The sequence below is a fragment of the Solanum pennellii genome, chromosome 6, assembly GCF_001406875.1.
Source record: "Solanum pennellii chromosome 6, SPENNV200".
Taxonomy (NCBI): Eukaryota; Viridiplantae; Streptophyta; class Magnoliopsida; order Solanales; family Solanaceae; genus Solanum; species Solanum pennellii.
The window spans coordinates 42,290,600-42,310,756 of record NC_028642.1 but is presented as its reverse complement, the minus strand read 5'-3'; the positions used below and the strand labels follow the sequence as shown (position 1 = coordinate 42,310,756).

Sequence of the window (20,157 nt, the reverse complement as noted above, 5' to 3'; positions counted from 1 at the left end):
CCTGAAAGAAATGTCTACGAAACCAAATTGATTCTAGGTAAGGGGTTCAAGTTATTCCGAAGGAAAGGGGTTAGGCGCCCTTCGAAATCCTGTGGTTCCCCACTGAGTTCATTTTTTCAAATTGAGAAGAATAAAATAATGTATAAATATAATAAACATGCAATATACACAATAAGATAAAATCATAATTATCGGCCTAAGGTTTGCCTAACGTCAATATTTACATAATAATGAAATAAAAATATAATCCGAGATTTTTCGAATAACTTCATGAAAAACAATTCTGTATACCTGTAAACACACTTAGTAAAAGTGTTAGTAATAAATAAATAAATATGAATAAAAATGATTATATGAAATAACAACTTAAAAATAAAAATCCGTCTTATTAACATCGGAGGCCTCCAAAACCGACGAAGAGTTTTTTCATTGGTCAAATTTAACTTTGTGTACTTAGTATATAATAACACCTAAGAGTAAAAAAATGACATACACTTTACGAAGAATGTCCTATAACAATATTAACAGTAAGGAACAGAAAAAGGGAAAAGTAACAAAAATACATCACCTATCACTAAATCAAATACATTTATTATAAAAAAATTTCCAGCATTTGCAAAATATATGGAAAATAAAAATAAAAAAACCAACAAAGTAGTAAAAAATGATAACTTAAAGAAGTATCATCCTAAAATAAAGCAATCAATAGCCAAGAATAAATTAAGAATCAGTGTTAAATAATCCAAAAATATCCAAATAATAAGCAAATCAATGAGACAATGGTAAAAGCACCACCTAACAGTTGGAAAACAAATAAACTCATGAAGAAACAAGCAACCTTTAATATCATAACAATTCAACGCAATGCATAGAAAATAAAATAATATAAAATGACAAAACCACCACCAAATGAGTAAACATCAAAATTATACAAACCATTTATGACCAAAGTGGAGAAACATTTATCTAAATATAACTTAACCCAATAACAAAATTAAAAAAATAAAAATAAGAATAAACCAACAAATTAGCTACTGAAAAAAGATAACTAAAGATAACCTCAATCACAACAATGAACGATATAGAATAAAAATAAGTCAGAAAAAAAATTACCGATGTGAGTTTTGGTCAGATCTTGCCGGATAAAATCGTAGTGGTAGATAGACAGTTGGAGCTTGTCGGCGCTGGTGTTGTTCTTTTGACAGAGCTTAGAGCTTATTGGTTTTTGCGGGTTGTGCGAGCTTTGGCTTTGCCGGAGCTCGGGGTTGCTTGTAACCTGCAAAATAGAAAAAAAATCGTGAAGGGGAAGAGGAAAGGGACTGACAGGTGTTCTTGCTCCGGTTCATCGAAGCTTGAAGCTCCTCGCCGGAGCTTGTTGTTTTGCTGGAATGGGGCTGTTGGTGTTCTTGCCGGTGGCTGCTGGTGGTTTCCGCGAGAGGAGAGAAGGAGAAGAGGAAGGGAGGGGGCGACTGCCTCACTTGTTGCAGCATCCCTTGCTGGAGATAGTAGTGATCGGCAGCGAAGATTCTCGTCGGAAAGGAAAGAGAAGGAGAGAGTGGCGGATTTCTGTAAGAGGAAGAAGAAGGGGAGTGGAAGAGTGAGAGGCGGCTGGAGGAGAGGGAAGGGAGAAGAGAAGACGGAGGCGGAAAGAGGGAAAAAGGGAGAGGGAAGGGAGAAGAGAAGAGGGAGGCGGTTAAGGGAGGAAGAGAGGAGAGGGTTTTCTCATTTTTTCTTGTTTTGTTTTTCATCCTCTAACCACAAGATGTTATCCACACCAAAAAATTATGGGTCTAAGTTATGGACTTAGTATTCTGGTCCAAAATTAAAAAATAGAATTTCTAAATTTTTTTTTGTATTTAACTCAAAATGTATTAATTTTAAAACCATCAGACCAAAATTTGGTGTCAACAACTTGCCCCTTTGTTTGATTAGGATCGATGAAAGAGATCCTGGTCAAACAAAGTTGACGAACCAAATTTGGTTTGATAAACATTGAACAAAACAATTGAGACGTTAGTAGAGCTTTTGAGCAAGACTCCACATCTGTCGACTTGGCTGAAAAGAATAAACAAAAGACGGAGATTGATTGCAAACTGAGAAAATTCACATACCTTTGATGTTACTTTCAAAATTGCACAATGAAGGTGGTGTACCTTTTTGAAAGAAGGACGATGCGAATAACATGTTACTTTGAACGAGGTGACAACCTAACATCTCTTTGAAAGGAGGATGATGTGGATATCATACCACTTTGAATGAGGTGACAACCCAGCCCGTCTCTTTGAAAGGAGGATGACCCAATTTTAACATAACATGTCACTTTAAACGAAGTGACAACCCAACATGTCTCGTTGAAAAGCGGACAACCCAACTTGAACATAACATGTCATTTGAAGGGATATGACAACCCAATCATGTCTCTTTGGAAGGCGGACGACCCAACTTGAACTTAACATGTCATTTGAGGAGAGATGACAACCCACTATTGAACTTAATGTGTCGTTTGAAGGGAGATGACAACCCAATATTGAACTTAACGTGTCATTTGAAGGGAGATGACAACCCAACATGTCTCTTTGAAAGGCGGACGACCCAACTTGAACTTTACATGAATGACGTATCACAAAATCTGCAATATCAATGTTAGTAGAAAATATAACATAAATTATGCAAACATGACCATATGAACAAGGTATTAACCAATGCAACAATTCAAACTTAATAACATCATGAATGAAATAAAATGTCAATTTAAAATTGAATTAAAAAAAAGTGTCATATTGAACGACATGACAAACCAATTTGGAAAGAATTAATTTATTTAAGATAATAAATTAATTTCTAAAAGATATCATTTTGAAAGGCAGGACGACCGAAGAATAAAAAGATGTCATTTTGAAGGATGTGACGACCCAAAAATGCAATCTTGAACTTTGAAACGGTCCACAAAGTTATTTGGACAAATATGGGGCATAAAAATAAAATGATGTCAGTTTGAAAGGTATGACAACCCAAACTTAAAAGATGTCATTTTGAAGGGTATGACTATCAAAAAATAAAAAAAATGTCATTTTGAAGGGTATGACTACCAAAAATGCAATTTAAACTTTGAAACGGTCCACAAAATTATTTGGACAAATATCAACAATGAAACGGTCCACAAAGTTGGTATGGACAAATATTGTAAAGTGGGTTTCAACTCATTTTTTTATTCGATGAACAATGAAACATATTTTAACTTGATTAGCGCCAATAATAGTATTGTACAAAAATTTCTCACAATTTTTCTCTTTCAACAGAAATTGACATCGAGGTAATTCCTATGGATTCAAGTGCTACCTCAAATGTTCTTAAGTAACGACAAGATTTGTTCATCTTGCTACAAACAAAATCTTTGAACTAGACCTAACATCATGTTTCAAGTGCCCTCACAAGAAAGAAACTTTCAATTTGTGCAGATTTAAAGTGTTTTGATTTGGGAACATCTGGAAAAGCACACCGACACTCAGAAAAAATTTTCAATGCATGCAATTGTGATACCATAGGCTTGACCTTCATGTAAATCTCCACTAATCTGGAACATTTGAATTGAAATCATATAGGGCTTGTTAATAGCTTGTAATGTTGGCTTAGGAACGGGTAGGATAGTCATTTGGGATTAAAGTGACTTATTCTTTCTTGAGCATTACACTAAATAGATGTTTTTAACATTTATTACGCTTTTAGCGTTTGATTCTCTTTGTTGTCCCTTCCTTTTGCACTTTTGACTTCTTTGAAACTTTGTTTGTCTGAGTTTTCCCTCTTTTTGAATTTTCTCCTTTTTTGTTTGGAGTGTTTTTGAAATTTTGCTTTCTTAAATTGGTGGAGAATTTTGAACCCTTTTTTTTCTTCTGAAGTCATTTTTGTTTTCTTGACATTCAGGAACTTTGATAACTTTTATCTTTGACAAATTTGAACTTTGTATCTTCTCTAATAACTTGCATGTCTTCAGTGCACTCAAGAAAGTCTGGTCAAAAGAGAGATAGTGCGTAAAAGCACTCAGAAAAGGTATAGGCTAAGATGTGGTTGTCCAAAGAAAAGACTTAAGGCTCAAAGTGGGGACATCTAAGGATTAACATCATTTGGTAGGCTTTGAAAGGATCAAACGGATCAAAGAAGGCCTACAATCATATTTCAAATCAAACATTACTCAGAATTTCGCCTCAATAACATTTAGGCCAAGTTCTAGATCAACAATGCAAAATAATTGGATTTGATTCAAAACTCACCACACAATGCACATGAAACAATGAATCTGATTTTGTTCTAATCTTGAATTTATACAAGACAACATTTGCAAGCTTAACAAAGTATGAATGAGAGGTACCAAAAGAATCCATGGTTTAATAAGAAGTTAATCCTCTTTATTGTACAAATTATTTTTCACATGTACACTTGAATTGTGTTGGCATCCACCAAGTCAAAAAAATGATTTAAAAAATATAAACGTTAAAAGAAATAAAAATAAAAGATCTTTTGAATAAAGAATACCGAACCCTCAAAGGGCTGCCTACGTATCTCAATGATAAGAATCAGGTTTGCGTAGTTTGTCCAGATATGACATAAAATCTATATTTGATCAAATACATTTTTGGCAGGAAAAATAAAGGGAATGAAAAATCAATGAGCCACATTGAAAGGCGGGCAACCAAAATTTAACAAAAAAAACATTTTTTAATTATTTTAAAAAAATTAACAAGAATGAAGAAATCAGTGGATCACATTTAAGGGCGGACCACCCAAATTTAACAAAAGTAACAAAAATAAAATAAGAAAATAATGATTCGTGTTGAAGGGCGGACTACCCAAACTTAACAACAAACAATTTTTTTTATTAATTAAAGAAAAATAGCAAAAGTAAAAAAAAATGAATGAGTCACATTGGAGGGCAGACAACTCAACTTAAAAATGTCAATTAAAATGATTTTTTCAATGGAGTATAATAAAAATCAAAGATATACAATGAATGTGACATCATGTACAAAAAATTAATGCAAAATATACAAACCAACTTAGAGTGAAGCCTCAAAAATTTTGGAGTCTGCGTACAAATTTGGTGAATTTTTTGAGGGCATTCCTTAAAAATTTTGCCCCTGTTTCAGCTTCAACAACCTCCGGTATTTAATCTTGTACTATCTCCTTTATAAAATTTTTGGAGACCTCCTCAAAAATTTTTGCCCCAGTTCCGTTTTCAAATTTTGGAAAGCTTACAGGGAAGATGACCGAGCCTTTATGGCGCCTACGTATCCCGTTGAAGTAGGAATCAGGTCAAACGTAGTTCCAACAGATTGTAACTTGAATAAAAACTGGACTTGAATTATGAATATTCTAAAAACTAGGTTAACAAAAGTGATTTTAAGATAATGAACTATTATACAACATATTTACGTACAACAAGTATATCACATAACATACAAACAATTGTGTCATGCTTAATATGAGGTTTTGGCTTCGCTCTATACAAGATGATTAAGAGTGGACTTTGTATATTGTGGATAGGTGACCCAAGCGGACTACTTGGGTTGAGACAATTAACGACCGTTGACTATCCAATAGTCAACTACATTCGTCAGGGTGCCCCGAGAAAAGTTTAACCACGAACGATTGCGAACCCGCATAATCGTCCTTTAAGTAAAAAAGCAAAATTAGGTGTCGTTTGACGGAATAAATGTTGTGCAAACAATGACAATATACAAAAAATAATAAATCAATATTGAGTACAATATGTAAACAATCAACAAAATATACAAGATATAATGAATAACACAATAAAAGAATAGTATCCTTAATTTGAAAAAATATATCCATAATGGATAGAACCTCTATGTCCCCATCGGAGTCGCCATTCTGTTGACATCCTTTGAATGGGAACAACGTCGCGACGACTCAATTAAAAAAGAATTAGTTAAAAGGTTCTTTAAAACGGGTAAAAGGGGTTAAAAGGTGGTAAAATGAGTTTAAAAGGATAATAGGGAGTCGCCTCCTAATTTTTTGGGAAAACTAGGAAACCGATTAATTAATTAACCTAAAAGAAATGTCTACGAAATCAAATTGATTCTAGGTAAGGGTTCAAGTTATTCCGAAGGGAAGGGGTTAGGCACCTTTCGAAATCCACAACTGTGGTTCCCGACTGAGTTCATTTTTTCAAATTGAGAAGAATAAAATAATGTATAAATATAATAAACATGCAATATACACAATAAGATAAAATAATAATTATCTGCCTAAGGTTTGCCTAAAGTCAATATTTACATAATAATGAAATAAAAATATAATCCGAGCTTTTTCGAATAACTTCATGGGAAGCAATTCTGTTTACCTGTAAACACACTTAGTAAAAGTGTTAGTAATAAATCAATATGAAAAATGAATATATGAAATACAAACTTAAAAATAAAAATCCGTCTTATTAACATCGGATGCCTCCAAAACCGACGGAGTAACACCTAAGAGTAAAAAAAATGACATACACTTTACGAAGAATGTCCTATAACAATATTAACAGTAAGGAACAGAAAAAGGGAAAAGTAACAAAAATACATCACTAAATCAAATACATTTATTATAAAAAAATTTCCAGCATTTGCAAAATATATGGAAAATAAAAATAAGAAAACCAACAAAGTAGTAAAAAATGATAACTAAAAGAAGAATCATCCTAAAATAAAGCAATCAATAGCCAAGAATAAATTAAGAATCAGTGTTAAACAATCCAAAATATCCAAATAATAAGCAAATCAATGAGACAATGGTAAAAGCACCACCTAAAGTTGGAAAACCAATAAACTCATGAAGAAACAAGCAACCTTTAATATCATAATAATTCAACGCAATGCATAGAAAATAAAATAATATAAAATGACAAAACCACCACCAAATGAGTCAACATCAAAATTATACAAACCATTTATGACCAAAGTGGAGAAACATTTATCTAAATATAACTTAACCCAATAACAAAATTAAAAAAATAAAAATAAGAATAAACCAACAAATTAGCTACTGATAAAAGATAACTAAAGATAACCTCAATCACAACAATGAACGATATAGAATAAAAATAAGTCAGAAAAAAAAATTACCGATGTGAGTTTTGGTCAGATCTTGCCGGATAAAATCGTAGTGGTAGATAGACAGTTGGAGCTTGTCGGCGCTGGTGTTGTTCTTTTGACAGAGCTTAGAGCTTATTGGTTTTTGCGGGTTGTGCGAGCTTTGGCTTTGCCGGAGCTCGGGGTTGCTTGTAACCTGCAAAATAGAAAAAAAATCGTGAAGGGGAAGAGGAAAGGGACTGGCAGGTGTTCTTGCTCCGGTTCATCGAAGCTTGAAGCTCCTCGCTGGAGCTTGTTGTTTTGCCGGAATGGGGCTGTTGGTGTTCTCGCCGGTGGCTGCTGGTGGTTTCCGCTAGAGGAGAGAAGGAGAAGAGGAAGGGAGGGGGCGACTGCCTCACTTGTTGCAGCATCCCTTGCTGGAGATAGTAGTGATCGGCAGCGAAGATTCTCGCCGGAAAGGAAAGAGAAGGAGAGAGTGGCGGATTTCAGGAAGAGGAAGAAGAAGGGGAGGGGAAGAGTGAGAGGCGGCTGGAGGAGAGGGAAGGGAGAAGAGAAGACGTAGGCGGAAAGAGGGAAAAAGGGAGAGGGAAGGGAGAAGAGAAGAGGGAGGCGGTTAAGGGAGGAAGAGAGGAGAGGGTTTTCTCATTTTTTCTTGTTTTGTTTTTCATCCTCTAGCCACGAGATGTTATCCACACCAAAAAATTATGGGTCTAAGTTATGGACTTAGTATTTTGGTCCAAAATTAAAAAATAGAATTCCTAAATTTTTTTTGTATTTGACTCAAAATGTATTAATTTTAAAACTATCAGACTAAAATTTGGTGTCAACATGAACTAGAGTGAGGAGTTTACCTTCCCACATAGGGAAGGTAGGATCACTAATGTACTCTTAAGATTGGATACTACAATGCATGTAGCATAAAGAGGGTCCCAACTATATCTTTTAGTTCTTGAACTATGTTGCCTCCATAAGAGTACTAGCTAGTGGATCCACGTAGTTTCTATGTTCATGTTTTGGTACTACTTTGGCAAGTAATCCTTCTTCTTTTGGTGTAGGGTTCCATGACATTAGATTCCACATTAGATCATGTGGTCTATGTCGGTTAAGGAAGGATGTTCCCAAAAGGTAAAATGAACAAAAGGAATGAACTCTAACTAGGATGACCTGAGGGGTTTAGCTTAGTCTAGGAAGGGGTATGGGACTCTACCTAAACATTGCACTAGTTAGCCTTAAGGGAAGTCTTAGTTGGACGTTCATATGTATGTGTATGCTTATAAATGTAAATGATATGTATGTGATGATCTTACATGTTAATGATACTATGTGATGTTGGTTACCCTTATGAACATGTATTTGGTCTCTATTTTTAAAGTATGATATTATGTACTCTTAATGATATGCTATGTGAAGTTGGAAATTGGTTATGGTACTTGTTAGGGTTACTTGATTAAGTAAGGTTATGGGGCTTTTCTTACTCGTTGTGCAAGTGGACTTAATGAGAGTCATGAGTAATGGTCTTTCATTGGTTATGTTGATATGTACTCTTATTCATGTTTGTTGATGTTATAACTTGATGATAGAGTTTTCTTGGTTATATGTGCAAGTAGGTTGATATGTTTATGGAGTTGACTATGTTTAGTATTGTTGGTCTTGTGATTTACACGATTTTGACTTAATAAATATGTCTTATTGATTGGTATGATCTTCTTGTATGTGCATGGAGGTTTTTCAAAGGAAAGTGCATATTTTAATGAATTTTCCCTTTTTAGCATGATTTCATGATATGTGTGCATATGGTCTCATACTTATTGTAAGTGATTTCATTATTTTGATGATATGTATGCATATGGTCTCAATTCAATTCAAGATCAATCACTAATAAGTAGGTTAAACCATCTTCAATTACACTAATTATCTTTCAATCTCAAAGAGTTTTACTGTATCTTAATCACACAAATACAAAATAACCCACTACCTTAACTTAGACCTCACTTTGATTCCTTGCACCCATCAATGAAACCCTAAACTTTCATCTTTCATTTTCAAATTTAAGATTCAAAGTAGAAATGTTATTACCAATTTAATACTCCACTCCAATCAATCTTTCATGCATCAATCGAAGATCGAAATCTAAGATTGAGTGTGAACTCTATACTCATAAATTCAACATTAAAACTAGATTAAACATATTTCATGAAATCAAGCATGGAAATAAAGAACTACAAAAGCAATAGAGCAATTTTTCATGACCCGTGTCCTCACACTCAACGTGGCCAGCACTCAAAGACCATTGCTGGTCCCCAAGCAAACCCTCATCCTGGGTGACTACAAGCGTAAGACTAACTTAAGCATACAAAAACTTAAAACTGAAATGAACAACTCTGAAAAAAAATAATATATTCTACTAGCCATAAAATAGGCAATTTTAGTCTCTAAAACATTTAATAAAATAAATGATTAATACAGACTCCTCAATTATACTGACTATCTATGAAGCCTCTAACTGATAAAGATGGAAGTCGGGACAAGACCCACGACCTCCTAACTAAAAAGAAAAGTAAATGAAATCCTCCTGAAGTAGGGTATCACCATAGCTAACTTGCATCTCGGATGTATCAAGGAAGCTCCTGTTGATGATCCTGAATACCTGTGTCTGCATCATGAGAAGATGCAGGACAATTGGCTCAGTACGTGGAATATACGAGCATGTAAGGGGAATTCTAAAGCACAACATAAGGTTGATACTTGAATAAAAAGGAAACATACTTACCTCTTTTCAACTCAACTCAAAGAATATTCAAGAATACTCAACTTAAATATTAGATACTAAACTTAAAAGATATGATACTCAACTTAATGAAGTACAGATTAACTCAAGATACTCAACTTAAGATATTCAACTGAACTCAGTTCAATATAAAGCAGTTTAAAACAAGTGCAATATAAATAAAAGTTGTTTAAAAACATGATGTTAACTCTAAGACAATAATATCATAAAATACATACCATGATCCTTCTCAAAGTATGCTTGTGCAATGAATGAATGAAGTCTCATACCCCCATTCATACTAAGCAGAACTCCTTGAGGAACCAAGTATTTAACACTGTGGGAGTTTCTCTAACCGACAAACACCACTATGAGCCTAAGTGGTGATACAATATCTCATCCACGCTGTCAGAACTGTCTTATACTTTGTCATCGCATAGAAACATCCTCTACCTAATAGATCCAATGACTAACTTACGTGATTATCTAAAAAATATGACACGTTAATACTCATGATGGTTTACATGGGGACTTGATTTATCTGAACTCTTATTCCCACATCGGTGCTCAATACTACTCCCAAAACATACTTTAGCTCATACTTTTAATAAAACTTCCTTCCTTTAGGTTGAGATAATTTACTGAACCCTTTAGCTTTAAAAATCTCCTTTTGGATTCAATGTTCCCCTTTTAGTTCAAAACTCTTTTGGAACTCTTAGTTTCCTTGTAACTTAAAGGTGAAACATTTGTAAACCTTTAGGGATTACTTAGTTCCCTTATAGCTTTTGAGAAATGAACTCAACTCTTGCTCTTTTCATAGCTTGAAAATTAATTATTAGGGAATACTTAGTTTCCTTATAGCTTTTGAGAGTTCAACTCAACTCTTTACTCTTTCTTGACTGAAACATTAAGTCTTTAAGACAAAGTAAAACGTTTTTGAAAGACTTTAGTTTATAAACTTTGCTTTGTCTTGTTTCTTAACTTCTAGACTTGACTCTTAACTTTCCTTGAATTGAAGTGTGGATTCAAGGTTCATGATCTCATGTGGATGAATTCATGACTTTGAACTTGGAGATTTCATGCGGAACTATGAGCATGAACTACTCTACTCTATAACTTAAAGATAATTCTTATCTCAAGATTGTTCAACTTATAGTGTTCATGCGGAATTATGGGCATGAACAACTCAATTCGGAGGTCTACATAACTACATGGAACTAATGAGTACAACTCTTCTCATTATCTTACATACTTCCTCCAATATTAGCTCAAATAATTAGTTGATCTCAAAAGATTCATAATTGAACTCAAAAGCTTTTGTGAACTCTACTCTTAACTCTCTATTGAATGTGAATTATGAATTCAACATTTATGGTTCATGATATGAAGGATCTAGGTTATACTGTAGACTAATGAATACAATCTCCTCACTCCCATGCTCACTTACTTGAGCCTTGAAAAAAATTACTAGAAGTTGTAGAAGACTCCTCAAAATGACTCGAAGGTCTCTCAAAACTTAATGTTGACTTAACCTTGAATTTGAATTATTATTTTAAGGTTATGATTCATGTTACAAATAATTTGTAAGTGTTTAAAAGTAGTTTAAAGTGTTTATAATCAAAAGGAGGGAAGATACACTTTAAATAAACTCAAACGGGACAATCGACGGACTAGGAGTGGGGGCAGGCGACCCTAGAGCGTTTCGGGCACGGGGCGCTAGTCCCTAACATCAGAGAGTGCATTTGCACGCACTGCAGGTGCACCGCCCCATCCCTCTGGGCGCATCATGGGCGCGCCGCGCCAGCATCCCCTAAACACGCTTGCGACAATTTTTGCTCTCATTTTCTGACCCTAAATCACTTTTAATCAAATTCTTTTCTCAAGTTTTCCTTAGATTCAATGAACAACCTAAGTATACACTAATTCAATCAAAACAAAATTCCAAAAAACCACTTTCATCTCAAGAAATCATCAAACGCCAACAAGACAAGATCTACAATGAACCTCAAGAACACTTATCAAGAACTTAAATCCTTCAACTTTTTGAGAATGGAATTGCGATGAAAATAACATATTTGGCGTGTGGGTGAACAAAACCAACACTATGGAAGATTAAATACCTCTTAGATATTAGACCCATGGAGAAAATCCACAAATAAACTCAAGAACGTCGATGAACGCCTTCATCATTTCATCTTTTCTCTTCTTTTCTCTTCTTGCCTCTTCTTGAAATATCAACTAAAACTCTAGGTGTATATTAGGATTTTAAAACTGAACCTAAAAGGTTTTGAACCCTAAAATATTACTAAAAACGAATTAAACCTGATTGAGTAAGGAATGGACCAAAATACCCCTCACTATTTTCAGCTAACTTTCCTTAACTAGACAACATAACTTCAAAAGGTCATATCTCACTCATACTAACTCAAAAATTAGCAAACTTGTTTGCTTTGGAAAGATAATTCAAAGATATTTCCTATGGTATCTTGTAGCACACCTAACTCATTCTGTGCTAGGAGTTATGATCATTTGAAGTTGACCCAAAACTCATACTTAGCTTTACTCTCAAAATTTCAGATTTTTATTATTCCCAATTTAATTCTTTTTGAAACTATTGGTGCTAAATCTAGAGAGTTGACCTTAATACTTAAGAAATTTTTAATTCCTTTGTAAAATCTCACTCATTACGATTAACAGCTCAAGTCTTAGTTCAAAAAAAATTCTGGGGTGTTACACAATTAATCGACTGTCTATTTCTAGCACAAAATCCCCAATTCCATAGAAGTCACTATGCCCACATTTATAGCAATTAAGAACAAGGAATGAAGAAAGATAAATGATATTACTAAAATAAAGCACAATCTTCAAATCCCCAACTTAAATACGAGTTAGCTGAACCCTGCATCCTCGCTTAAGCGGACAGTTGGCTGGTTCGCTTAAGCAGCCAGTGCTCCGCAGATGCAATAGCTTAGACTTATTTTTTTCTGCGAGGTTTGCTCTTTTTCAGCTCTGATTCCACTTTTGATCAAAATTTTCTTTCCCGACATTAGAACTCCTAAAACAACACAATTCAAAGCATAATTAGTCTCTTTCTCTACTTTGAGTGCCACAAAATCATATGAAAAGAGCTCTAAATGAGTCCAAATTCACCACTTGTCAACTCGTCAAAGGATCCCAATCACTCAAGTAACTTGTGTCCCGAAAATGAGCACAAATTGAACTTGGATATTCCCCAAAAAAAGTTCATGAAGCAAAAGTTTGACATGCAGGTATTAAGGATCATCAACACACGTTTCGTTGAGGTCGTGTGATATTTCAATCTATTTTGGTGAACCTTTTTATATTTCAAAGGACTTCACCTTTACCTTACAGCTAGTAGTGTTGAGATGTCGTAGGTCTTGTCCCAATCCTTCTATTATTTGATAAACAAAATAAAATAAATGTTTTTCAAAGAAAATTAGTTTACACTCCCCCTCCCCTCTCTCAGTGTCATCTTCTCCACCACACCTGAAAATCTCTTTTGCAGACTTAACCTCCATACGCCTCGACCCTCACCACATAGTCCCATTTCTAAACTCTCTCTATCTCTTATAGAAAAATTCATTTAACGTAAAAAATACCCAAATTATTAAAATCAAAGAATTGGTGTTTTCATCTAATAATAATAAAAAATAAATTGAGTTAAAAAAAATTATTAGCCGTATCTAAGTGTGAATTCACATTTTTTTTCTATTTACATTTTCTCATGTCCATTTTAAATTTGTATTTTGTATTTCTTACTGTTGTTTTGTGGGGGAGTGGGGGAGGAAGAGAGAATATTAAATATGGGTGTTGATATCTATTTCTTCCGGTGAAAAAGGTGGAGAGAAGTGATGCAACGTAGCTATAGAAAAACAACACAACAAAGAAGAAAATCATTTTTTTTAAAAATAAAATAAAATTGGATTGAGAACAATTATGGTCTGAAATTTTAGACCTTCGTCGAAGGAGTTTAAGCTTTTGAAAAAATGATAGCTTAGTGACTTGAGAAACGAAGAAGAAAAAAAGAAAAAATGAGTAAATAAAAGTTTTCACACACCTTTAGTGAATGGATCACACGCACTGTCAACATGACACAAGAGTCCTACTACAAATATTTCAAACGAAACGAAGCCTACTTGAAGTGTCCAAATAAAACTGCTAATTTTAAGAGATCACCAATAGATTCTGCTTATTAATATAGAATCTTATTTAGATAAAAACTAAAAAGCTCTTAAACCATAGTTTGTCAACGGTGGTCACCTGCCCCATGTGAAAGATTTGTGTAGAGTGTAGAGATAGACTATCTTGCCAACTAAAATGAATATGAAATGTTACCAGAAACTCAATCACTCTCTAACTAAACCCTTTGATTAAACAATCATAGTTTGGCTGCTACTTAAATATTTTTTTTTTCAAATTTCTTAAATTCACCAATACAAAGTGTAGAAAAGGATTTCACATCTTTTGCAAAACCCCTCTACCCTTAACTTAGAAGCTAAGGGAAAATCATTGTTGTTTGGAAATTCTATCATCCATCAAATTCCCACGTTACTTTACCACAAACCATTAGGCTGTAAAGTAAAAAAATAGACAATTTTAATATCACTCCAAGTTATACAAATCTCATTAGTTTTGATGGTAATGCACCATTAATAATTAAATAAGGCATAATACATAATTATTCCTCTAACTTGACTTTAGTTCATAAATAGATATTTATAACTGAATAAGTAAATACATATTTACGAAAAAATATTTATTCAAAATTAAAGAACAAACGACAGTTATTGTGGCCAAGTTAAAAATGTATTTACGTATTAAATTACTGACCATCATTTTGATGGTCACTTTAGAAATAGCTATGTAAAAGGAAATGTGACACCAAGAATTACGAAAACAATAATAATGTAGTGATGGTAGGAAATTAAAAAAGACAAAAGATCAATGCATGGTTTAATATGAATGTTATTTTATTGAAAAAATATAGCTGCCCTTGTCTGTGTTTGGTTCAATCATATTATTATTACCTAAACTGAATATATAAAATTCACTCAACTACTAACTACGTTGCTTAAATAGTGTATAACCTATATATTATTCCTCATGCCCTTTACTTTTATCAATTTTCCTTCAAACCTAATATAACAATGATGATACTACAATCATAATAATAATAATAATAACAATAATAATAATAACGAGGATGGTAGCAAGCAACCAATTTAATAAATTAAGAGATTTAAAATAGTAATAACATATTTTCTGTGTGTCGATTTATATGATTTATTTTTCTTAATTAACATAAATTCCAGAAGACTTCTTTTTTTCCCTTATATTATCTGTCGAGTCAAACTAACTAATATGAAATGTAACGGAGGGAGTAGTGTTTAATTGGTAGAAAGAAACCTCTTGTCAAGGTAATGCAAACGTAACCAATATTGTTTCTTGTATTTAATCAGCCATAGACTACCTAACTAAAACGAAGAAGAAGAAAAACAGAGTCACTCTTCTGCCAAAGGCTTCAAAGCAATGAAGCCGCCTCCCTCTTCTTCTTCGATTCTTCGAAAGAATCGTCTTTCTCCTTTCCTATTCACTCTATTAGCCTTCATTGTTTTTGTCACCATTCTTTATAGTGAGGATTTTAGCTGCATTTTTAGCCAGCTTGAGTATTCTAGTCTATCTGCTCCTCCCAATTCAATCTCAAGAATCAGTAAGTAACTAACTATTAACGCAATTGTAATTCATTAAAATTGGATGTTGAAATTGAATGTGTTTCTTGTAGACAAGAACAAGAAGTTACCATTTGCCATTGGAGAGACAGAGGATGGCTGTGACGTGTTCAGTGGTAGGTGGGTTCATGATGATAGCCGGCCACTGTACGAGGAAGAGGAGTGTCCTTACATACAGCCACAATTGACTTGCCAAAAACAAGGCAGGCCAGACAAAGATTATCGACAATGGAGATGGCAACCTCATGGTTGTTCTCTTCCAAGGCACGTTTAATTTTTTACTCTATTTTTCTCATATTCGCTATCTAGTTATCATTAGGCCACCAACATATTATTGGACATTAGTTATAGTTATAATTAAGTGACACTTGCAATATAATTCTTTAACTTGATCAAGTTGATGGATCAGGATCACTGGAAGAGCAAAAATTTTCATAGAGTTCAAAATATGAAGGAATAAACACACCAACTAGTTGATGGGCGTTCAACATATAATGTATATACATAAGCAATAATTTTAATCATTTATAAATAACGTAATTTTCCGTTGAAGAGAGATTCAGACGAAACCCCTAGCTCTTGGTCAGGATGATGTACGATCTAAGCATTCTGTAGTTACTATTACAATACATGAGAGTAAAAAATAAGTACTTACGTATATTGTTAGCATATTTTAGAATCCAAACTCAATAACCTTTAAGCTCTGGATCCATCACATACATGTGACATAAAGAGCGAGGCCATGAAGAAAACCCTGAGTTGATTGCTAGTTACTCGCCGCTACCTATTTTTGGTTTTGAGAACTGATTATTGATAGTTAATCTTGTTAATTTCTACATTGTACTCTTCGTCTTTGAAAATGTTGGTTTATTGTGTACTTCATGTTCTCTGTTTCATAATCTGATTTAGAAGGCAAAGATTATGGTATTTCAATGATATGATCAATGATTTAGCTACACTTCCATAATATTGCAGTTTCAACGCGACACTAGTGTTGGAAACACTTCGTGGGAAGAGGATGTTATATGTGGGAGATTCATTAAACAGAGGACAATATGTTTCGATGGTTTGTCTTCTCCATAGACTCATACCTAAGAATGCCAAGTCCATGGAAACTTTTGGTTCCCTCACTGTTTTCACTGCTAAGGTGCTGTCATTTTAAAGTTACATATAAAATTTTATGTCTAGCTAAGTTGATTTTATCAAATGTTTCCTTGCTTGAACTAAATCAATACTGCAGGACTATAACGCGACTATTGAATTCTACTGGGCACCATTTCTTCTAGAATCAAATTCAGATGATGCAGTTGTACATAGAATATCCGATAGAATAGTACGAAAAGGCTCAATCAATAAGCACGGAAAGAATTGGAAAGGCGCTGATATAGTCGTTTTTAATACTTACCTTTGGTGGATGACTGGCCTAGAATTCAAGATTTTGTAATCATCTATCGCCTTTCATTTCATTCGATTATGTTTCTTTCCTCTATTTTTACTAATGATATAAACATGAAATTGACACAGGCAAGGGTCTTTTGACGATGAAGTGAAGGATATAGCAATGGTATCGACAGAGGATGCATATCGAATGGGAATGAAGAGTATGCTGAGATGGGTGAAAAAGAACATGGATCCAAAGAAAACCAGAGTTTTTTTCACTAGCATGTCACCTTCCCATCAAAAGTAACAATTCAATTTCCTTCGAAAAATATTAAAATTTGAGGGTAAAATATAAAATGTATAAATATCATTTTTTTTTACAGGAGCATAGATTGGGGTGGAGAACCAAATAAGAACTGTTACAATGAAACAACAATGATCGAGGATGAGAGTTACTGGGGATCAGATAGTAGAAAAAGCATAATGGAAGTGATTGGACAAGTGTTTCGTAGATCAAAGGTGCCGATCACATTTCTCAACATAACACAACTCTCGAGTTACAGAAAAGATGCACATACATCAATTTACAAGAAGCAATGGAGTCCATTAACAGCGGAACAATTAGCGAATCCAGTTAGCTATGCTGATTGTGTACATTGGTGCTTACCTGGTCTTCAAGATACATGGAATGAACTTTTGTTTGCTAAACTTTTCTATCCTTGATATCATCCACCACAACACAATTTTTATCTACTACTAGTACAGCTAATTACCTAGTATTTTTTTTTTCATTCTTCTCCCACATAAAATTGGTCAAAACAAAAAAGAAGAAAAAAACTGTGTATAAATGTAATGATTCTGCAAAGATAAAATCTTGCAAAATGTGAAAAAGAATTATTGCAAAGAGAATTGCTTGGCAATATTATCTTTTCCAAGAATTGGAGCATCATAACTTGTCCTATTTGATTTTTTGTTTCATTTTTCCAGAAGGAATATAATTCCATTATATTTTCCACCCCAAATTGTAAATAACTATGATGTTTGGTTGTACGTTTAAGATGAAGTGGTGTTTTTGATGATTGATAAATTGAGGTATTAGAGACAATATATATTAAGGTTGAAGCATACACAAAGACAAATATGTGTTAGAGTGAGAAGAGTTCGAGTCTTTGAAGACGAAAAATGCTTCTACTATGAAATAACGTATTCCTACCAAATTTATACATACGGTTCTCGAAGTTTTTAATAGTTCGTTTCTTGTGTTGGTTCAAAAGTAATATTTCCTCGGTTCTATTTTATATGTCACATTTTTGTTTTGCACTTGAATTAAAAAATGATGTGAGTTTACCTTCTACCCTTATTTAATGTTTTTTTAAGTCAACTTTATAATAAACTAGTTCCAGACACGTGTGTTGCACGTGTTCCCCAAGCTAAATTGCATGAAGTTGTTGTAACGATGTGTTTGTATGACCTCTTTGATATTAAAGATGAAGAAACCATAAATATTGTGAAAGAAAAATAATTATATGTTAAATGGTGCGTACATTTTGATTTAGTAATTTGCTGATAGAATAAAAATAGATCAACAAAAAAATAATTTCAAATTAAAATAATTAATTAAGAAAAATATATAGAAAACTTTCATATATATAAGAAAATATTAGGCAAAATAGAAGGCATACCACTATATAAGAAAACTCACATTTATATTAATTAAATATTTTATAGCCTTTTCATTTAATGTAGGGGTAAAATGGTAATTCAACTTTTAAATTTTGAGCTTCATGCTTATAATAATATATGATGAATACATTTTCAGGATTAATTATGCTTAGAGCTGTCAATATCGGCTATCCCACCCATCCGGACTAATCCATACAGGTTTTGACATTTTATGTGTCAGGCCGGGCTAGCCCATTTTTTGTGTGGGCCAAAAAATAGTTGGCCCAACCCAAAAGTACGTAGGCTACAGGCCAGGCTAGCCCATTTTTTAAAAAATTATATATTATATAATTATTAAATTCAATTATAAATTATTTAAAAACATTATCATAAATATCAAAAAATAATATTACATGATTTTAATGTTATTACTTGTTAATCAAATCGACAAATAAAATTATCTTTATGATATTCATTAAGTTTTTTTCAAGTAAAAGAATAAATATCTAAATAAAAATATTAATCTAATTGTTTTGAGTTTGGACTCTCTTAAATTTTAAATTTTAATATGATATTATATATTTAATTAATTTTTATTGGCTCAGGGGCCGACCCCACCGATATTTATCTAGCCCCATAAATCAATAGACTTATTCAGGCCCAGCTAAAAAATTCTTTTCTTAAACAGGCTCCAAAAATCTTAGTTACCCTTATCAAATCCCGGGTTAGGCCAGACCGGCCCAACCCCATATTTACGACTCTAATTATACTACTCTATCAAGTGTATTATAGGCAAAATATGTATAAATTTTATAAAATGATAAATATTTTGGTGCAACTATTTATAGAAAGAAATGACAAATAAAATGAAACAGAGGAAATAATATATTGATTACTTTCTTAACTAATTATAGTAGGTATTGTTTCGTACTATATGTAAGGAACTTTATTGAGTCATTGAATAAGAAGAGTAGAGATGATATATAGAGGTATCGAATTTTTGGGAGCAATTCTTTAGGTGAACCTAGAAGTTTAGCGTATGTTTTGTACTCTATCAGGATTTGTATTTTCTTTTTTTTTCTCCTTTTTTTTTTTACATTTTATTTAGCATCCACTTTTTATATAAGGTTTGTTTGGTTTCCGGGAAAATGATTTCATCGAGAAAGTACATCTTTGACTTATTTTCTCATTTTTGATTGGTGAATGAAAAAAAATTCTTGAATTTTTTTTTAGTGTTTGATTTAGTAATAAAAAAATATTTTTGAGAAAATATTTTTTACTTTTACTAGAGACTAGAAAATAATTTTGAATTGAAATTTAAAATATTTTATATAAATAAATTTAATTTTTTTTTGGGGGGAGGGGGTGAGATGGGGTAAAAAATAAAAACTTGAAATCAAAAATATTTTTTAAAAACAAATTTAATTTTTTAGGGGGGTGGGGTTCGCTGGTAGGAGTGGGTGGGATGGGATGTAATGAAAAAGTAAAATTTTGAAATTGATTTTTTTTT

General features: G+C 33.0%; 1 protein-coding gene and 1 long non-coding RNA gene across 2 annotated transcripts; one reads left to right on the top strand and one right to left on the bottom strand.

Annotated features, from left to right (window-relative positions):
* Nucleotides 1-366: 366 nt before the first annotated feature.
* On the bottom strand, nucleotides 367-7,827 carry LOC114077661. The gene is made up of 2 exons (XR_003579013.1): nucleotides 7,122-7,827; nucleotides 367-6,358 (listed from the first exon to the last, which is right to left on the bottom strand). It is a non-coding gene; the product is annotated as an uncharacterized LOC114077661 (long non-coding RNA).
* A 7,484-nt stretch (nucleotides 7,828-15,311) lies between these two features.
* Nucleotides 15,312-17,934, top strand: LOC107021599 (protein trichome birefringence-like 33). Its single transcript, XM_015222292.2, has 6 exons — nucleotides 15,312-15,586; nucleotides 15,659-15,869; nucleotides 16,581-16,752; nucleotides 16,846-17,045; nucleotides 17,130-17,288; nucleotides 17,369-17,934. The coding sequence occupies exons 1-6, from the start codon at nucleotides 15,406-15,408 to the stop codon at nucleotides 17,706-17,708; spliced, it is 1,263 nt and encodes a 420-aa protein (XP_015077778.1). The 5' UTR covers nucleotides 15,312-15,405; the 3' UTR covers nucleotides 17,709-17,934.
* The last annotated feature ends 2,223 nt before the right edge of the window (nucleotides 17,935-20,157 follow it).

Excerpts from the sequence above, each read along its gene's own strand:
- LOC107021599 (XM_015222292.2), top strand. The coding sequence starts at position 15,406 with ATGAAGCCGCCTCCCTCTTCTTCTTCGATTCTTCGAAAGAATCGTCTT. Across the intron at positions 16,753-16,845 it reads TCACTGTTTTCACTGCTAAG|GACTATAACGCGACTATTGA; the intron begins GTGCTGTCATTT and ends TCAATACTGCAG. Across the intron at positions 17,046-17,129 it reads GGCCTAGAATTCAAGATTTT|GCAAGGGTCTTTTGACGATG; the intron begins GTAATCATCTAT and ends AAATTGACACAG.